The sequence below is a fragment of the Prorops nasuta genome, unplaced genomic scaffold (genome assembly GCF_024137725.1).
Source record: "Prorops nasuta isolate Cenicafe-Biocafe unplaced genomic scaffold, Cenicafe_Pnas_1.2 PNAS00004, whole genome shotgun sequence".
Classification (NCBI taxonomy): domain Eukaryota; kingdom Metazoa; phylum Arthropoda; class Insecta; order Hymenoptera; family Bethylidae; genus Prorops; species Prorops nasuta.
Window position 1 is genome coordinate 9,962,306 of NW_027116801.1, and position 19,773 is coordinate 9,982,078.

At 39.8% G+C, this 19,773-nt stretch overlaps 3 protein-coding genes across 7 annotated transcripts in view; 2 read left to right on the top strand and 1 right to left on the bottom strand.

The window, feature by feature from the left end:
• The first annotated feature begins 67 nt into the window (after positions 1 to 67).
• Ir93a (Ionotropic receptor 93a) lies at positions 68 to 4,800 on the top strand. The gene is made up of 15 exons (XM_066725903.1): positions 68 to 71; positions 309 to 467; positions 546 to 641; positions 714 to 881; positions 961 to 1,184; positions 1,276 to 1,440; positions 1,510 to 1,677; positions 2,092 to 2,313; positions 2,389 to 2,571; positions 2,676 to 2,906; positions 3,047 to 3,194; positions 3,710 to 4,061; positions 4,141 to 4,272; positions 4,437 to 4,597; positions 4,661 to 4,800. The coding sequence occupies exons 1-15, from the start codon at positions 68 to 70 to the stop codon at positions 4,756 to 4,758; spliced, it is 2,511 nt and encodes an 836-aa protein (XP_066582000.1). The 3' UTR covers positions 4,759 to 4,800.
• A 1,721-nt stretch (positions 4,801 to 6,521) lies between these two features.
• LOC136773040 (uncharacterized) lies at positions 6,522 to 11,773 on the top strand. 2 transcript variants are annotated; one of them, XM_066726379.1, is made up of 7 exons: positions 6,522 to 6,612; positions 6,910 to 7,211; positions 7,304 to 8,039; positions 8,313 to 8,515; positions 9,029 to 9,214; positions 9,694 to 9,910; positions 11,398 to 11,773. In XM_066726379.1, exons 1-7 carry the CDS (start codon positions 6,573 to 6,575, stop codon positions 11,535 to 11,537), a joined length of 1,824 nt encoding a protein of 607 aa, XP_066582476.1. In that variant the 5' UTR covers positions 6,522 to 6,572; the 3' UTR covers positions 11,538 to 11,773. The 2 variants fall into 2 exon arrangements, with proteins under 2 accessions (XP_066582476.1, XP_066582477.1); XM_066726380.1 differs by having other exon boundaries at positions 9,694 to 9,835.
• A 133-nt stretch (positions 11,774 to 11,906) lies between these two features.
• The window catches only part of LOC136773039 (serine proteinase stubble-like), a 71,379-nt gene continuing 63,512 nt past the window's right edge, over positions 11,907 to 19,773 (bottom strand). For 3 of the 4 annotated variants that reach the window (XM_066726377.1, XM_066726375.1, XM_066726376.1), the window contains exons 2-9: positions 19,097 to 19,186; positions 15,861 to 16,717; positions 15,276 to 15,541; positions 14,860 to 15,142; positions 13,912 to 14,459; positions 13,326 to 13,623; positions 13,084 to 13,209; positions 11,907 to 13,006 (exon numbers count right to left, since the gene is read on the bottom strand). In XM_066726377.1, the coding sequence (XP_066582474.1) occupies positions 12,848 to 13,006; positions 13,084 to 13,209; positions 13,326 to 13,623; positions 13,912 to 14,459; positions 14,860 to 15,142; positions 15,276 to 15,541; positions 15,861 to 16,717; positions 19,097 to 19,178 (2,619 nt within the window). In that variant the 5' untranslated portion in view covers positions 19,179 to 19,186 and the 3' untranslated portion in view covers positions 11,907 to 12,847. The remainder of the gene's footprint in view (positions 13,007 to 13,083; positions 13,210 to 13,325; positions 13,624 to 13,911; positions 14,460 to 14,859; positions 15,143 to 15,275; positions 15,542 to 15,860; positions 16,718 to 19,096; positions 19,187 to 19,773) is intronic. The other variant, XM_066726378.1, reaches the window with a different exon arrangement.

Genomic DNA, 19,773 nt, shown 5'->3' on the forward strand with positions numbered 1-19,773 from the left:
TTTTCTTGTCGCGGACCCCTGCAACTGTTATAATGACTTTCCATCATTACTCACTGCAAACGCCACTATGGGTATGGGATTCTATAGCATATATATATACAATATATACATATATATATATATATATATATATATATTCCCAGTAGTAAAATTGGTCCCAGTGACGTTAAAATTACTTGACATCTAATCATAATTATTACACAAAGAAGACTGATTTGATACAGTTAAAAACGTGTTTTTACATCAATAGTCTTAACCCTCCCCCCATTCTTTCACTCACATTCTCTTACTCTCTCTCTCTCTCATAGCTATTGTTATTGATAAAGGATTTTTCGTGGATAAAAAAAATTATCTGGACACTATAAATTTGGTTTTTAACCTAGTAAAAGAGACGATAAAGAACGAAACCCTGAGGTGCACGATAGTCACGCGACTTTTCTTAGATACTAATGTTGATTTGGAGAAGGGTAAGTTGTTTGACGTTCTGAAATATGATACAAAGTTTTCATGTGTATAATTAAAAACATTGTATTTCTTTCACAAAGAGTACACGGCACTTTTAACAATAGCAAGGTGTCCTGTAACATGGTTAATGTACGAAAGATTACGCAAGGAGCATCTTGTACACCTGGCGATAACGGGTAAAGTGTTAATAAAAAGTCGAGCGTTTTATGTTCTATGATACTTAAGGTAACACTGCATACAATTATTCTTTTTAACGATCTCTCAAGACACGGGATGTCCACGATTTCCCAAGACAGAAGGTGTAAGCATACCTTTATTGGAGCCAGGAGAAGAATTGTCCCAAATCTTGAACGATATGCGAATTTTCAATGCTTTATCATGGAACACCATTAATATTTTGCACGACGATACGTTTGGTAATTATCCTTCAATGTTAATAATAATTTGTTGATATCGACCGAAGCACTTGTTCACCAATGCACTGATTCGTTATAGACAGGGATACGATATCGAAAGTTGTACGATCCGTGTCGGATGAATTGCCTCGTCAAAAAATTGGCATTTCCCCACGATCCATTTTCACATTCAATCATGGTAATTCAGACTGGAGCAGGAAGAAGCACATACAAGACAAATTAGAGACGTTTAGAACGGAGCAGTTGGGATGTTGCTTTCTCGTCATTGTCACGCAGGATGTGGTACCGGATGTCATGGATGTTGTAAGGAGTGAAATATATCTGAAAAGTTATTTTTCCATAACAAAACGATCGGTGTAAAGTTGCTAATTATGTAAAATTCTTTATTTTAAAGGCTAAATCGTTAAGGCTGGTGAGTCCCGATCGACAATGGCTATATGTCATACCTGATAATGAGATAAAAAATTACACAAATTTAACGTACGTCAACGATCTACTGACCGAAGGATCAAATCTAGCATTTCTCTATAACGCTAGTGACTTTAATCGTGATTGCAACGTAATAAATATTTGATTGTACTATTTGTCACCAATGAAGTATTTATAAGTTTATGATTCGATATTTCAGAGTGGTTTAATAAATAATTTGAAAGAAATCGTGAAAGCTTTGTCGAGAGCAGTGGAGAGTGCGTATTTAAATGAGGTAGCCTTACGTGAGAAGCTTACAGATGAAGAATTTAATATTTTTCGAACAACCAAGGTGGAGAGGCAAAGAGAGATTGTTAGATATTTGCAAGTAAGTTGGTGTAATGAAATGAGTATTTTTAAATATCTCTCTCTCTCTATCTTTGCGTTAACAATATACAGGGTGTCGTTTGAATCTTTGAACGTGTATAATTTAAATTTGAAACATCTGGAAAATATCATTGTTTTAAAGCGCAGCTTTTGAGGGTAGCTACAAGAAAGTGTAATAAAAGATATAGACTTCCATTTATAAAATACTCAAGGTTATTACCTTTATAACTTTCAAGTGTCTCTATCCTAGATTATTTTTTTATGCTCGTTCTTTATGACCAGCTCGAAACAAGAATGGAAGGTTTTAAAAAAATTTGATACACTACGATTTTCCACTTGTTACGAGTAGATACTTGGAAAAATGACGCCCTGTATAAAAATAGTTAGAATAAAAATTCACGTTTAACGATGAAAGGCTGAGATTTCAGAAAGTGATAACTGCGAGAGATGCTTGAAATGGCGATTATCCACGGCTATCACTTGGGGAGATTCTTTTCTTCACGATGGAAAAAGAGTTGGACATTTGATAGATATTGGATCGTGGAGACCGAATCTCGGACTCAATCTAACCGATGTCTTATTTCCACACGTTGAACATGGATTTCGAGAAATGACTTTACCCATAGTTTCGTATCACGTGGGTGGTCCTTGATATAATTTGTCCTTTATAATGGCTTTGCAAAGAAACTGCTGAATTGATTTCTCGTTGTAGAATCCACCATGGCAGATAATAACGATGGATAAAAATGGCGAGGCAAACTTTGGTGGTTTGGTTTTTGACGTGATGAAATACCTGGGCAAAAAATTGAATTTTTCCTACACCGTAAGTTTCTCGTCCGAAGTGGTGATTCCGAAGGTATCAAATTTGAGCGATGCGTCACTCTTGAATTTGGAAGTAAGATATTGGCATGAATCGGTATAATCTCATGGCAGCATGTTGTTATATAATAACGAATATTACTTTTGTCGACATTGATCATTTTTCATGAATGTTTACAGTACACGAATGGCTCGTTAGCGTCGACTACCAGAAGAGTTCCGAGCGACGTGCTTACATTGGTGCAGGAGGGAAGAGTTTTAATTGGAGCCTGTGCCCACACCGTTAATGATAATAGTAAAGAAGTGATTAACTTTACTATACCGATTTATATACAAACTCACAGTTTTCTCACTGCGAGACCACGACAGTTATCCAGGGCTTTGCTGTTTGCATCGCCTTTCACAAAAGAGGTCTGTGTGTGTGTGCGAAGTTTGAACCATGAAATATTCAATATTTACACTAAAATTAGTTGTATAATCAATTATACAACGAATTCTACTGATTTTTGGATATAGGTAAATGTTTATTCTCGACGTGATTTAATTTTTAGACGTGGGCCTGTCTGGCAGCAGCTATTATTATAATGGGACCAATTTTGTACGTGGTTCACAAGTATAGTCCGTGTAGCACGAAGACATCGGGCCTAAACTCGTCTTGGCAGTGTGTGTGGTACGTCTATGGGGCGCTTCTTCAGCAAGGTATAACATTTTCGCATTCACGCAAGCGTATCGTAACTCAATTTGCTTCTTATTTCCAAGCAGCAGTCAGTAATGAATGCCATTGATGATCGGATCCGGCAATACTTAATGCCACATCAACGCGGAACATGTCAAAATCCTCGGCACTCGACAATATAATAATCGCAGCACAATTATATTCCTTTGGAATCCACCTAGCCATTCCACAACCTTGAACTCAATACAATTTTTATGTAGCGCGCTAGAATTTTTCAATTTCAAACCATAAATCTTTACAAGTCTACCATCACAAATTTAACTATTATGGGACTACAAGGACGCGCTCACCTGCTTTAGTTTTCAAGCATCTTTCAAATGCTACTATATATATATATCAATATATTTGTCCTCTTTGTACCCGGTACCTCTTAATGTGGTGCTCCAAAAATCTATATTGACTGGAGAAATTTGTTTATTACAGATGAAAGCTATGAATAAAAGGAAGGAAAATATAAAAATAATGATTCTGATTTTAGGTGGAATGTATCTGCCACATTCGGACAGTGCCAGGTTATTGATAGGTATATGGTGGATAATAGTTATGGTTCTGGTAGCAACTTATTCCGGAAGTTTGGTCGCATTCCTGACCTTTCCAAAAATGGATACTACTATAGCGACTATAGAGAACCTGCTGGCTCGCAAAAACAGGCTTACCTGGGGATTTCTAAACGACAGTTTTTTGGAGGAGTATCTGCAAAACTCGAACGAGAAAAAATATCAACTGTTGCTGAAACGCGCTGAGAGACACAATGCATCGCAGCTTGTGGAAGTTCTAAAACGCGTTAAGGATGGAGAGCACGTTTTCATCGACTGGCGAACATCCCTCAGGTTGACTCATCGATGATCTAGCTTATTAATTCAAATCGATGGGAAAAGCTTTTCTTATGATGGAACTCCGTAAAAACAGGTTTCTCATGAGGAGTGATTTGCTTGCTAGCGAAGGCTGTTATTATTCCCTTAGTTCCGACAAATTCATGGACGAGCCAATCGCTATGTTAATTGCGCAAGACAGTCCGTATTTACCAATAATTAACACCGAGTGAGTCTTCCTTTATTCTCAATTTGCAGACGAATCTTTTGCATGAATTTTCCTCGGTAGCGCAAAATTCACCAAATTATTCATGCAATTTTTCTTTTATTTTATGTATAATGTATTTATACTATATATATAAAGAGAGAGAGTATACAGAAATATTTTTCTAGATTACATCGCATGCATGAGTCTGGATTGATGAATAAGTGGGTGTCGGAAAAAATGCCGACGAAAGATAAATGTTGGGTACCTTTTGGTAGCAATCAAGCGATTAATAAACGCAAAGTTAATGTAGCTGACATGCAGGGAATATTCTTCGTACTTTTTATGGGTAAGTGAGTTTCGAGTGATTTTTCTTTAGATTGATAAATCACTGTACAAATTTCATTCGCAGGGGTTATTTCATCGACGTTTCTACTAATCTGCGAGTGGTATTGGCATCGACGAAAAGTGATAAAAGAGCGTAAACTTATTCGACCATTCGTATCCTAAGACTCGAAAGTGAACGCTCGCACAATGTAGTGTGGTGGCATCCAGTAGAAAATTGAGTAGCGTTTTTGTCACGCTCTAGCTGTAACCAAGTTTGCTGTTCCAAAAGAGCTAGATGTGTGTGCGGTAAAGTAGGATTCTTCAATTTTCTCCATATGTCAGTACATTCTGTATAATATATTATTAATAATAGTAAAGTGCAGTATTTTTTTCTCTAAAATAGAAGAAATTCACTGACTGCAGATAAATTAGCGAAAATAATGAGATTCGTTTTATTCTCGAAAGTTGTATTGAATATTTGAGTTTCCATAACGGCTAAGATATAAAATGTGTATCGTAGCGAGGATTGTCGGAGAAAAGTTATAGCAAATTTCAGTCAGGGTGTCGCTCTGATGCAATGGCCCGGTAAAGCGGAAATGGTGGGACCTTAAAAATATGACGCAACGCTTTCCAGCTTTCTTGCAGGATTGCCTGCACGGCATGTCTGGTGAACGGGACGATAAAACGTAGATAAATCCGTAGAGCCGTTAACTCGCTGGTTAATTGGTCCCCTGCGTATACCAATGATCGGTCGCTGGGATTGTTGGCGGCGTAGAGCAATAATCCTCATTGTTTGGCGATTCCTATGCATTTAGCAAGAATTTCGTAGTAAAAGTAGCAGAGTTGCACAACGAGGTCCTCTCCCACTGCAAACAAACCGAGTTTCAGCAGCAATGCGTGCTCAGAGTTTCTATCGGTTTTTCACCGTCCTCAGTAATCAATTGACACTGCAGTAGCTACCCATTTCTCTTCTCTACCTCTAAATACAAAAACTATATCCTTTAAGATTCCAGAAGAATTTTGTGTGTCTCTGCGCGAGTTTAGCTAAAATGCTGGAAAAATATTGTGTTTGCTCAAAAGTGGCGAGCTCCATTGTTGAGCTGATATTGTTTACGAGGGAAAGTCATTCTTAGATGTATGCTAAGGAGATTTCATAAAACTCTCGACGAGAGAATAAAGACGTGCTGCGAATTAATGAATAAAAGAAAGGGTGGTGTGTGTATAGATTGGGTCATGTGATGCATTAATGCAACTGGTGCACTGGATATAGTCTCTGTTGAGGTGTATCAAACGATTAATTGCTAGAGACTGGAGTGAAACAGATCTGAGATACTCGAGTTCTGACGGAAGAAATATAATTACATCATTATGGAATGGTTTCCTTTACACTCGCATAATAATTAATAGTAACGTGAAGGAGGAAAAATTACGTTTGATCGTATCGATGAGGAATTTGTCTTTTTCTCCATTGCTGTGTTAATTGTGATAGATTAATTGTAAGAAATTAGAATTACTGCGCAAGATTGAAAAATCCTTGGAGAAATGATGAGTACTTTGGAGGATTCGATAGGAGCCTGTGATTGAGCATCGGTACGTAGTAGTTTCCGAGGCAGTGACGAGGATCCGTGGTGTCGAAGTGGTGGAAGCGAAGAGGCAACTGCGTGCAAATGATGGCGCATACAGGGGGTTATCTACCCGACGACCTTGCCGTTTAAAAAATCCAAGAGTGGCCGGTAGGCTTTGAACGGCGACGACCACACCGCGAGCCAGTTCCATCCTGAAGCGCGTTCGGCTAAGACTAATCCTAAAAGTCTCTACTACACAGTACACCATACTACTGCAAGTCGAGTCCTTTCAAAATCCAAGCACATCCTCCGGGATTATAGTGTACTTTTCCGACGAATCGACAATTCGCGAATGCACGACCTATTGAGATCCTTCAGCTCGATCCAGAGGAACGAACGACCGCAATATTAAAGACCGATCAGAAGAAAAAAATGGGCATATCTTTATATTGGATTCTGTTTGGACTGCGTCGTACGTAACTACATGCAAATGTCATATAAATCCAGAATGTACATTAGAAGAATATTCCTTTAAATTTTAATGTAAATTAATTTTGTTGTTGTTAATTTTTTTGAAAAGAATCAAGGGTCGTATATATATAATTTCGATCTTGTGTATATTTAATTATGTAATGAGGTGTATAGTATATATATATATATATATATATACACAATATTATGGTTATTAATAGTTGGTAGCATGGAAGATAAGAAAAAGTGATCAGTAGGAAGCTGTTTATCATAGGATGATCTTATTTTGTTGCAACAGTATCATTTGCGTTCGTTCAAGCATATCATAATGCTGGTTCCGATCACTGGTATCAACCGGTGGAGGACCGCCCTGTAGACGTCATCACGGATGTCATCAATAATCTAGGGATAAAAATCCTTCAGCAATATGGGGAGCATGGAAACGTTGCATTTTCTCCAACCGGGGTTGCTTTCGTCCTTGCCGCCTTGTACGAAGGATCTGGCGGTAGAGGAAGTCATCAGATATCCGAATCAGTTCACCTGCCTCATGATCGAGATATAACGAGAATAGGATTTAGAGATATCCACCGTAGACTAAGGGTAAGATTAAGAAAACTAAAAAGTTATGAGCTCGAGTAATAAGAGATAAGAATTACACACATCACACTTAACTCTCTTTTGCTTATTTGTAGACCTATCTGAACGCCGATGGATTCCTAGGTGGACTAACCTTGAACAGGGAGAATACCAAGTTACGACCGGAGTACGAGGATATTTTGCGATTTTATGGCTTCGACGTGGGTGCTCTTCAGGGTTCAGTGAATGAAACTACCTTGACACCGGATGGTAATGCGACTGCTACGAGCACTGATCAGCCAATGGCTACGGACCAAACGACCGTGGATATGGGAAATGACACGTTGAATGCCGTAACTACACCGGCAAACGATTCTTCAGACGCAAATGGTGCTCCTGGCAATACGGTTGCACCGTTGATGACGAATACTCCTAATCCTAGCTCCCCTGATGGACAAACCACAATGTCCTCCACCCCTGCTACGACCTTGATGCCCGGTGATGTTGGTGCATCCTCGACGACGGTGCCTCCTGATGGTAATGCAACTGACAACACCTCGCCTCCTCCTCTTCCTGCTGGAAGAAACGCGATTGCTCAGGATTATACGAGTAGTGGAGGACTTCCCAATGACGCGAGTACCGTTTCAACGGATCTGCCAATAGACGGAAGTACGAGTTTAACGAGCACAGCTGAAATCGGCTCGACCGATCTTCCGGGCGTCGCGGGAGCCACGGCTATCCCTAACGTTGCTGCTACCAATACCAACCGAAACCTTGCCAATAGGGATTCGGAGAATCGCGTTAAAAGGCGCACTCGTAGAAGTCTCAGAGGCTATTTCTCCACTTACCCAGGTAAAACGAGCGACAAAAAACAATAAAACGTAATCTTACTGTTTGAGAAATTCTTTTCCACTTGCCAATCGCTGCTACTGTCCCGCAGTTATTGCGACAAACCTCTTTATAAAGCGTTCATTGATACATTAGTGGAAGTGAAGTTGTACCTTCGTTGGTAATTTTCTTGTATTTTAAAGGAAGAGTTTGATGAATTTTTTAAGGGTATTTATACATAGATAATTAATTATTACTTTTTTCTAAATCGTTTGATTTTTGTTTGGATTGATCTAGATGAGGGTATATGGATGCAAGATTTGGGTATTTGGAAAAGTTATCCTACTGACAGCAAAGAAACTGTCAGTGACACGACAGAAGTGCCATTTCTGATAAATGGATGCGACGTTTCAACAGTATCAGCGACAAGATACGTCGCCGTTCTTCCTTTTGCTTATTTTCCATCGTTGCATGCTGCTGTACTTGAATTCCCATTGGACGTAAGTCTCCTCTCTCTCTCTTTCTCTCTTACATTCTTTTATACGTGTATATCTGCATACAGGGTGTAATAGAACAGCTGAATCAGTTTCGTTCAGGTCTTGAACCGTTCCATTGTGAGATTTTGAATCTCAACGACCTTTTAAAAATGCTCATTTTTATTATAGAGCTGAACTGACTTTGACGTGACTCAAAGGGTTGCAATCGAACTGAAAATGTCCAATTTTCTCAAAATTGAACACAGTGATTCTGTTACACCCAGTGGATACACACGTATATGTTTAAAATCAGATCAATCTCGAGTGACAATGAAATAGAAGGGGTTTTTACGATAAAAGAGAAATAGGTAAGCTTCTATATGATGGGATCTATAAATCGTCTGTGAAGAACTCTGTTGGGAAGAATAAAGGGGAGGGAAAAGGAAGGCTAAACATTAAGGCTTTAAAAAAGGCAATGTTATCTTGGCAAGTTGGTCTTTTAGGTTCGATGAAAAGCATGTCTTGTTTTTGCTCAAGGATCCCAGGTACAACATTCTTCTTATGATGCCTACGGACCAAACCGATACTCATCGCTTGGCCAGAGATCTCCATGGAAAGTCGTTGAGATTATTAAGGAAGCACTTACAGCCCACTTGGGTCAAGGCTACCATTCCTTCCTTCATGCTACGGGGATTCGTCACCCTCACGTCTTTTCTACAAAGGGTAAGACCTTCTTCGACCTTGAGGCTCTTCAGGATCTATCAGTTTATTACTGCGAATCTTTTTAACCCTCTTTTCAAACCAATCTTTTTCTTTTCATATGACGAGCGTATGAGAGATACTAGAATGTTATACATTGGAATCATTTTATCTGATTGCTTAATCGCTTTGCTCGAAGTCCTTCCGATCTTACACTGGCTTCTCGGGACGATGCTGTTCCACGAATGGCGCAATCGCATCCAAGAAAACTGTTTCCTGGATGACATTTAATTGACAGTAAATCGAAGTGCATGAGTTATGGTAGCAACGTTTACTTGGCAGATCTCGTGCAGGAAGAAGATGCTTCGTGCACGATACTTATAATAAGACGTGTACTTCCGTTTTAGATGAATCTCTCGCTATGTCCAATATTACTTATAATAATAATAAGGTGATAAGATAACGAGGTGCAAAGTTGATGCTTTTTCTTCGCATATTCACAGCTTGGGATAATTGACGTGTTCGAGCCAAGAGTAGCGGATCTGTCACCCATGACTGGGGATCTTGGTGTTTATGCAAGAGATGTACAGCAGAGTATCGGAGTCAATATAAGAAATTATATGCAACCGGACAGGACCAACTCTCGTGAGTCACCTAATCCTCAAACCTCCACCACCAATGCTCCAACTCGACGAGATGCTTTCCGATATCTCCCTTCAGGTTTCTATTCTATGCTTCCTTCGTAAATATACTTTTGCACTTTCATCTATCTTCATAATCATCTATGACTAATCTCTTTCTCCCTCATTTTTAATGCTTGATCGATACAAAATATTTTTACGCAATTATTCTTTAATAATGAGCTATGTAAAAATGTCGAAAATTAATTTGAATATCTATCGCTAAAGGGAATCTTTGCGCGTTCCCTTACCTTATCAAATAAGTCTCGGGAAAAGTTGAACAATCAAATACACCTTTTTACGGGAGAGTAACTTCTAAATCGCAACGACCTAGAAGAAAATATTTCAAGGAATTAATACGTTGCTGCAATCTCCGCTACTATCAAGTGAAATTACAATTTGTCTCGCTCAGTTCGCTCCGATCTTAAGCACGTGTATAGTATATGTATATAATTTGTAACGACAAAGTATTTATCTACGCGTTGTGAACACTGTCCAGGGATAGTCGTCCTAGGCTTTTACTATTATTCTCACTTTTCTTATTCTTTGTCTTTTGTATCAGTTCTCGCTTTCTTTGTCCTCTCTAAGAGCATCATTATCGTCCTTGACGACAGTAAAGCTATTTCCTCCCAAAATTATACTCTTTCACTGACGATGTTTTCATTTTCAACAGGATGAAACAAAGGTTTTTTGTTGCAGCACGGGCAATGACGAAACAAGTGAAATGACTTGTTTTGTTTCTTCATTTAGCTGGAGTAAAATTTGTCAATGTTCTTGAATAATTTTGGCGATTGTTAACATTTTTTATAATAATGATTTAAATAACAAGATCATTGGATAATTGACGATTGTGCAATTGGATAATTAATACTGACACGAGCAAAAACTTTATCATTGGTTTTATTATCATTGGATTTGATTCAATTTTTAAGTGGCACTAAGCTGTATTTCTTATATTCTTAAAAAAACTGTCGTAACAATAATCCCAGTAACCTAGTTTTTATATATATATATAATATTATTGAAAATAATTATTTTCACTTCTTTTCAAAGATGAGTCATAGTTAAGTTTGTTGCTTCAGAAATAATGATCGTTTTTCTTCCCTTTGCATTGGATATAGTCGATTTAGCAATGGAGCCAGCCTTTATCGGAAATATTCGCGATAATACCACCAGGCACGTTCGAGCTAATGGCTGATATCTTGTGTGACTCAATGAAGGGAATCGCTAAAATTGACAATCCTATTTTTAAAATCAGTACTAACATCGAGTTTACCCATCCACCGATATAAATAATTATATAAATACTTCAATCAGCTATGAATATTCTTGCTTTCGTTATTCTCATTTTGCACTTGTAGTCTTATGTGTAATAAGAGTATATATATATATATAAAGTGTGATAAATTACAAAATTGAATATAAATAAATGATATCGCACATTTAATGAAAAAGAAGTAGCAGGATCTGTGTTGTTCGTAGAATAGCTAAATAAATTAATTAACTTAAGAACCTTGGTTGTTCCAGGAAATGGTTTGTTCGAGAGAGCTGGGCCAGTGCCCTTTACGGTGCACCATCCCTTCCTCTATTTTATTATTGACGCGGAAACTTCAGCAACTCTAATTGCAGGTCGCATAGAGGATCCACTTAACTCGAGAATACTCTAATAAGTGTAAATACTACAATATCATACAGATTTCCAGGATAAAATATAGAGCACACTCTCTAAATTATAATGGTGACACATTTTATTTGACAATACTTATATAAATAACATGAAAATTTATAAACAATTATACATACATATTCTCATAATTTGCACAAACCCCACTTTCAAATATACGATGTATGCATCTCTTTGTACAGCTTTATGTAAATAAAGGAAAAATGAGATTGGAACAAAGATATGATTATTATAGATGAAGGAAGAGGGTTCGTTAGAGTCCGATCAAATGATTTTCTATTATAAAACTCGCGCAATACATAATTCATCGGAGACCGGATAGGGCAAGAACTTAGCATTTACAGGAATCGCTTTAAAATTAATTGCTATTTCGTATTTGTTTTCATAACGAACACACGTATAGTCAGATATATAAATATATATATATATATCAGTAACACATTGATGGATGGAATTGTTAATTAAGATACTATTCATGTCACTTTCGAAAAGTATTCTATACTCTCGACTTTCAACAATTTCTCGCAATACGACAGTTGTTTCATTTAAACTAAAATATGCTAAGAAATATATTAATATCTTACTCATATATATTTATATATACTATATATATAAATACAGTTTTGCAGCACGCTTCTCTGGAACAAACGTGCGCGTAACAGAAGTCTAATATAATTTTGGTAGAACGGCTATTCTGGCATTTAGAACCCTTCGTTCACCATTGGATTATTGAGTTATACAGAATTCGAGTCACTTCTTATGACTCGTTGCTCGATAAGTTATTCTATTACAGAGTCGTACGTTCCCGGTAATTGATTAGGTGATTGGCAATTCCGTTAAACCAGATCACATCGCCGAGAGCATTATAAATTAAACGCTATACGAATCATCTAATCGCATATATATATCTTCAAAAAATTACCTCGTCAATAGTGAAAACATCGATCTTTCGATCCTATTCTTTAATAGCCTAAGAAAAATAGTATACTTGTAATCTTATTGGCTGGTGCTTTTAAAATAAAGGACTTGATCTCTTTTGTAATTAACGTTGAGCACACTGCAATTCCATTAATTTAATTCTACTTTTCGCTAAATTCTTTTTAAAACAAAACAAACTTGTTGTTTGCTAACGGCAGAGAAAACTGTATTCTGCGAACGTATCGTACACGTGTGTATACTGTTATTACGTGTACACGATTTTAGCGTTTCGCCGTGAGTTTACAAAGGCAAACTGTCAGCGTTAAGTTGATAAGATGCAAGGAGAATCAATGAACAGAGGACGGTTTACACGCGTCAGGAAACATTCTTCAAGATCCAAGGAACAAACTTCGATATTCTGGTGCAGACACCAGGTAGATTAGCTTCCGCACAACCGATGCCCCAGGATATAATACCAGCTAGGAAATAACGGCCATCTTTCCCTCGAACTTGCAAGGGACCACCAGAATCTCCCTGAAAAGAAAACGAAATTTTTCAGAAAATTTGTATAAAATGTAGATTCTACTATTTCATCTCGAGTATAAATTTACCTGGCACGAATCTTGGCCTCCAGTTTCATAACCAGCGCACAAGAAAATCTCTGGGATAAATTCGTGTCTTCCAGCACTTAAGAACATTGACTTGCATCTGTCATTACTGACTATTGGCACGGAAACCTGCAATATACAAGTGCAGTTTTAGCGATTATCAGGTACTTAGAGAGCATAAAAGATACTTATGTCAACACCTGGCCAAAACTGGCATATTAAAATGAAGAAAAATAGATAATTACCTCCTGCAAGACCGAGGGTAAAGTTCCACCTTCGCTCAATCTTCCCCAACCAGTAACCGTCGCATTTTCTCCTATCAGTAGGCCATCGGTAGCAGGCAAACAAATCGGCGATATGTGGGGAGCAAAGGTCAAAGGGCTTTCCAACCGCACCAATGCCAGATCGTATTCATACGTGAAGAAATTGTACTTGGGATGAACCACTTTCTTCGCAACTCCACGCTCCACATATGGTAGACGTTCCTGAACGGATGAAAAATCGTACTCACCCACGCGTATTCTGATCTGCGACGTTAATAAGCTGGAAAGAGATAAATTGTTGTTAAACGGTTATAAATAAAAGCAAAATATTCCTTAATTATAATCACAATTAACGTGGTGAATCAACGAGAACAAAAACTAAAGATGGTTCCGTACAACGAGGCGGAAAGAATCTAATTGTATATACTTCAAAGTAATTTGATATAATTATAATATATATATAGTTAATATTTAGAAAGTAAAGAGGAGTCGCGAGAGAGAGAACGAAGAGAGGGAAAATTTGGAGAGGCTCTCGTGATGCAGAATGGAATGGAGCGAGAGAGCTTACTCGTCGACACAGTGGCCCGCCGTTGCGATCCAATTCTCATTGAGGACTGCACCGCCGCACCGGTGCGTGCTCGAGAATCCGAAGAAGGACGTCCTGCGTACGGAAACCTGCCAGGGCCAGCGACCGAAGGAGGCATCCTTGCCCCCGACGATTCTGGTCTCTGGCCTTGGGAACAAAGGTGGTACGCCGCACTGCAAATTTTTGCTCTCGGCTGCAGCAGCCACCGTCATCACCGAGCCCGTCTTGGGAGGCTCGCTGGACGTGGTCGTACTCGATGGTCGTTCGGTCGTCGACACGGTCTTCGCCATGGACCCGATGACCGAGCCAGCAGTGCTGGTGCTCGTCATGGTCGTCCTCTTGACGGTCGTCGTTGACAGAGTGGTCGTCGACGTCGACAGAGTGGTCGTCGTCGTACTCGGGGTCGTTGTACTCGGGGTCGTCGTGGAGAACATGGTGGTCTTTTTCGTCGGCCTTGGCTTGGTCGATGCTTCGAAATGCGATGTCGTTATGTAATGAGCGGAGCCCACTGGTTTATGGTACTCCATATTCTGTAGGAAGAGAAACATTCCAAACTATAAAGTTTGCGATGGAGAGCATAGAGCGGATTTTTGAGCTGGTCTAAAAGCGATTAATTCGCTGCAATTGAATTTATTAAAGGAATTAACGATCGGTTCGAGCCGCTCGATTGTTTTCGCGATGCGGCTTGCAAGAAAGAGAGCGATCGAGGCTTGTTTATCTTCATTACCGAGGGAGATCTGCTTGATTATTTCCGTGAAAGAAGTGGTGCTGTTTTAGCCGGGAGGAGCCGATGGGAGGAAGCGCAAAAACTAAATTGAAGTCCGAGCGAGATTGGAAAGTAGAGGATCGTCAAGCGGTTGCGGGTGAATCTACGCTGAGGATAGCTATTTATCGAGTAAAGTGGTAAAGTGTAAAGGTAGATGAGCGTACTTCTTGCGGTTCTGTCGGTTTTAAGTTGGGCCTCTGTGGAAAGTTTTCCGGGCCATTTTCAACGAGACTGGGATTGTCGGTCCAGTGTGGCTTCAGCGAGGGTCTGGGAGGACTCCAACTGTTCTCCGACCAGAATTGACCGCTGCTGCTGCTGCTGCTCGAGGGCCTCGTCGATTCCTGGTTGTTTATCGGCTTCGAGGACGAGGATGGTCTCTGCTTCGTCACGAATGCTGGTTCCGTTGTGATTTGCCAGTGAGACGTCTGCCCCGCGGATCCAGCTACGCTACAATCAAAACTTTAGTAAGAAGATCCGATCGAGCGTCTTCTTTTTCTTCTTCCCTATTCCATTCTATATATATATACATAACACACGAGAATCGACTGAATTATTTAAAAGAAATTTTCCATGGGAATACCTGGTGGTCTGGCTACTATAATAGGAGGGCCTAGACGTTGTCGTGGATTTAGTCGGACCCTCGACATTCTCTGGTTTCGACAAAAAATTCGGTCTCGCGTCAGACTCGATGCCGTAGACCACCGGTCGATGCGTGCTCGTTTTTAAGGAAAAATACGGCTTGGAAAAATTTGTCGATGGCCTGCTCGACGTCGCTGGCTTCGTTGCCCACTGAGGCCTCTCCGTGTGAATAAAGTTCAAACTGGGCCGTAGATTCTTCATACCGTCCTGAAAAAGTTATTTATTAATATCAAATAAAACTACATGTGACAATCGTACAGAACAATGCTTTGTTTTGTACAAGACTCGTTTGAACTAGTTAATTAAGAAACATAACTTAAAATAGTCATTTAAGTGCTATACATTGCAAATCGAATAGCTTTACTTCAACATGAATACTTCTGTTCATTTCATACGCGTTAAAAAAATCATTGTTTTTACATTACAAACTTGTGGAATTAAAACAGATGATTATTGAAGTATCTGGTTCTTCTACATAAAGTGCGAGGGATTCTATTATTCTACATACAAAAATGAAACGACCTACGTTATCATCTACGGAGTTGACGCTAGGTCGATTGATCGTCTCCTGGACGGAAAGATCGGTGTCTTCCGTTTTCCCGTCATCCGGTCTGGACTCGGAAGGTCTTTGGTTGCTCGGCCTGAGTGGCCTTGGTAAATGGTGTTCCTCCATAGGCACATGCTCCTTGCCCGGTAGCCTTATCACCAAAGTATTATGGCCAGTATCCAGTTTGTCCTTGAAGCCCTGATGACTCTGATAGGGTGGTGGTGCGTTCTGATCCGAGGGTTTCTCGTTGATCCCCGGCCGGTAATTGTTGATGGTCGGTCTCGTTTTCTGCTCGGAGCTATCCTGCAGAACCGGTCGTTTGCCAGAAGGCTGTTGCGGCGATCCTTGGGAGCTCTGCCAAAAGTTGGACGTGTGCAGACGATCCTCCTGCTCCGTGCTGGGCTTAGCGTGAGGCCTCTTCTGCAGGGGTCTCGTCGATCCAGCAGAGACTGGTTTCAGGGGTCGCGAATTGCCGACGTAGGAGGACGTCGAGAGGAAATGATGATTGGCGGCGGTGTTGCTCGTGACGGCGGACTCCGTGTGACCCGGTGAGGTCAAGGTCAACCTGGTCGAAGTGTCCGCCAGCGCATCCGCCAACGATGGCCTTGAAGTTACACCGCCGGACGATGCTACCTGCGCTCCCGACTGATGCTCCTGCGTCCAACTTATCGAGTTGCTGGTCGAATTGTGCACGCAGCAGCTCCCAAACATGAACGTGTCCACGCACACGCCCACGTGCGTCCCTTCAGATTTTATACACTCCCAGACGAACATACACGTACCCTCGCCACCCGTTTGACCCGGTACTCTGCAGGGCTTCGGGCTGATCTTGTAGCCTATTTTGTTGCAAAACACAAATAAACATAGTACACACACATGCACTTGTACAAATACCAATATACTAAACTGTTTCACGATTATTATACGCCGTTCGAAATATTTAATCGCCCAGTAGTCGCATAATGGTCTTTGCGCGATGCTTTTTAGACACACTGAGAAAAAATCATTTTGACAGCGAAACTGTGTGTGCCAAGTATGTATTATTTGGAAACACACTCAACTAATTCAAATTATTACAATTTAACGTGTTTTAATGGAGGTAAATATGTGATAAAGTTTTGCATAAATTAAATATTTAATAGAAATGAATAATTTAATTGTTTTTGTGTAAAATATTACAGTTTTATTTCAATTGTATAAAATAACTGTATATTAATTGGTAATAAGTTTGGTCAAATCAATCGCTTAACAGAGTTAACTAATAAAATATGTATTAATAAACAAATCATTACTTCTGTTTCGTCGTATTTAACCTTTACGGCGTACTTCAGCCAACTGCGTTTCGTCACGTAATAAAAAATTTTTTCTCAGTGCATTTAAGAACATAACCTTTAGTTAGGGATTTTTCAGTTTAATCATCGCGTTGAGAGACGGCGTTATTTGACGGATGAATCGCAGGTGCTTTCACGAAGCGAGTCTTTGACAGTTTGATGCCTCGGTCAAAGTGCGTGTCAGCCGTGATTCTCCAAATTTGTAGGTCGACAAATCTTTGCAGTCGACATGCTTGATTATAATCGGACCATTTACATAATAATAACTATGATGAATGCTCGTAAACCGGAAGTGATTCTATCCAACGTTTAATGGCGCTTTGCTCGTTCCTTCTTATTAGCGTAGGCGTACGTGTGTAATTTTTGCAGATGAAAAACATTCAATTTCTAATGAAATTTTCTTCATTCAGATTTTAATGCCTTTTTCTCTTCTTTCAGAAGCTCGTTATTGAGAAAATTACTATTAGAGAATGAAACGCAAAAAGAAGAAATAAAAGTTCCCGTTTCATTTTGCCTGTACGGGCAAGTAGGTTGCACGTTCGTTAACAAAAAAGGGAAAAGTGAATTAGTACCGCTTTACCGTGCTGGCATAAGATACATAATAATTAAGCAATCGTTGAATTTCTCCCGTTTTTCACGCAATTTCCTTTAATCCAGCGACGCACGGTCTCCAGAAACGAGGAGTTAAGCAAACGCAGGCAAATGTTTCATTCACCTCTAGCCTCTAATAATTTATCCGGAAATTTTTATTATTGGGAACATTCAGAGATTTACAGTTTTCAGAGAAGAATTTAACGACGAGTTTGCTTCGAATCAGTCCCGACTGATGGACAACGAGACGGGATGCCGTTTGCTGCGTTCGCGTCGAGTAAAAGTGCTGTGCAATTATAAAAAAACTCTGCCTAATTGCTGATGAAAAAGAACGTAAACTCGGCTACGCCGGTTGAATGAATCGACGCAAATGACTATTGTAATTTTATAGTAATGTATCCAAAGAGCCCTGTGCTGAAAGAACTAACAAAGCGAAAAAGCTGCGATTCCGTATATGCTTGTTAAATGTAGCACTAAAAAGATATTTCTATACGCAAACAATTGAAGAAACTCTGAATGAAATTACGACCGCAAGTGAAGACGCAATTTGTTAAATTTTTAAAAGCAGAAAAATGCGCGAAATTAGCTATAGTTGATGAGGCGTTATTGTTAAATGAAGAAATTTTGTGGATAAAGGCGTAATTAAGGGTTATAAATAAGGAGGGGAGGGGGATGGGAGGAGGAGAGATAAAAGGAGGATCGGCGAAGGAGAAAATAAGGAGGGCGTTGATGTTTTGCCGCGGGATTAAGGAGGAATCCCGGAGTTGAAATCGGTGTAACGAGTCTGATGGTGTATAGCTCGTTGTAGCCCGAGCTTCTTTTTTCTCGTGAATTGTCCCGAAAGAGGGAAGAAAGTCGCTTCTTTCCCTTTTCTTTTCTCACGCTCGCGAACGACCAACTGCACCTTGACCGAGTTCTCCTTCCAATTAGGCGTTACACATTTTAAGTAGCCATAGGCAGGGGAAAGGGCCCAGGGCGGAGGAGTGGAGGGTGGAGGTACCAAGAGAAGGATTCTGGCAAAAAATGGAAAAAAATGAGGGAGAGAGAGAGAGAGAGAAAAAAGGAGAGGGGGGGGGACAGACAGGCGGTGGGATTGGGATAAAGCATGGGGGAATACACAAGGGGCTGGGCCAATTCCGTTGATAATCGCATTTGTACCGATCTCGATCCGTATTTTATAGCGGTGCAGGGACTGCGTTATATCGAACCGACGAGAGACTCGAAAGTTGCAGGTTAACGTCCAAAGGGACGCTGAGCGTTTAACCACCACGAAATGCTACCAATATTACTGACTGTGACCTCGATTCAGCGTGCTGAGGGACCTGGCGATGCCCGACCACCAGAGAATTGTAGCCACGTAACCGATCCACCGCATCCTGATCCCTGAAACCAACATGTATCACTTTTTAATCCTTTTTTTTCTCTCACAAATCCAACCTGACTTCGTGCTCCGACCCAATACACCAGGCCACGCTTGTCGCATTATATTCCTCAATAGATGCCAAAGACTTGAATTATCTCTTATACAAATTATACCAGTTTCTCTCTGAAACGGCAGCACTTTGATTCAGTTTTATGAGTTTCAACCGTTAAATGGTATGGGTATATATATATATTGCAAAATTATGAGTAGGTTTAAAGTTTTAATGTATTACGGTGCATATGCCATTTTCATTATACGCGGGTGTTATTTTCTGTTGCCTGAAATTACAAGTTCATCGGGCTTAGTCGAGTCAACCGTCGTACCTGTCAAGCCTCGAGTCGAGTAAACCAGAAGAAGATGTAATTATTGTGTTACAGGGGATCCTACTAATTGTATATGCAATGCGTATACTCCAGGCTTTTTAATCTTATCGTATTATGTCAGTTTTTGGCATGAAATCTACCCGTTAAATTTATATACGTGCCAAGTAACGTGGCTATATCGAATGAGAATCGCGTGCAGTTCGTCTGACGTAGCTGCTAAATTA

What these genes read in the sequence shown, in the direction of transcription:
- Ir93a (XM_066725903.1), top strand. An exon ending in CGTCACTCTTGAATTTGGAA is followed by an intron (nt 2,572 to 2,675) that starts GTAAGATATTGG and finishes GAATGTTTACAG; the next exon opens with TACACGAATGGCTCGTTAGC. An exon ending in GACTGGCGAACATCCCTCAG is followed by an intron (nt 4,062 to 4,140) that starts GTTGACTCATCG and finishes CCGTAAAAACAG; the next exon opens with GTTTCTCATGAGGAGTGATT.
- LOC136773040 (XM_066726379.1), top strand. Translation starts at nt 6,573, where the DNA reads ATGGGCATATCTTTATATTGGATTCTGTTTGGACTGCGTC. An exon ending in CTATTTCTCCACTTACCCAG is followed by an intron (nt 8,040 to 8,312) that starts GTAAAACGAGCG and finishes GGATTGATCTAG; the next exon opens with ATGAGGGTATATGGATGCAA. An exon ending in TACTTGAATTCCCATTGGAC is followed by an intron (nt 8,516 to 9,028) that starts GTAAGTCTCCTC and finishes TTTTTGCTCAAG; the next exon opens with GATCCCAGGTACAACATTCT.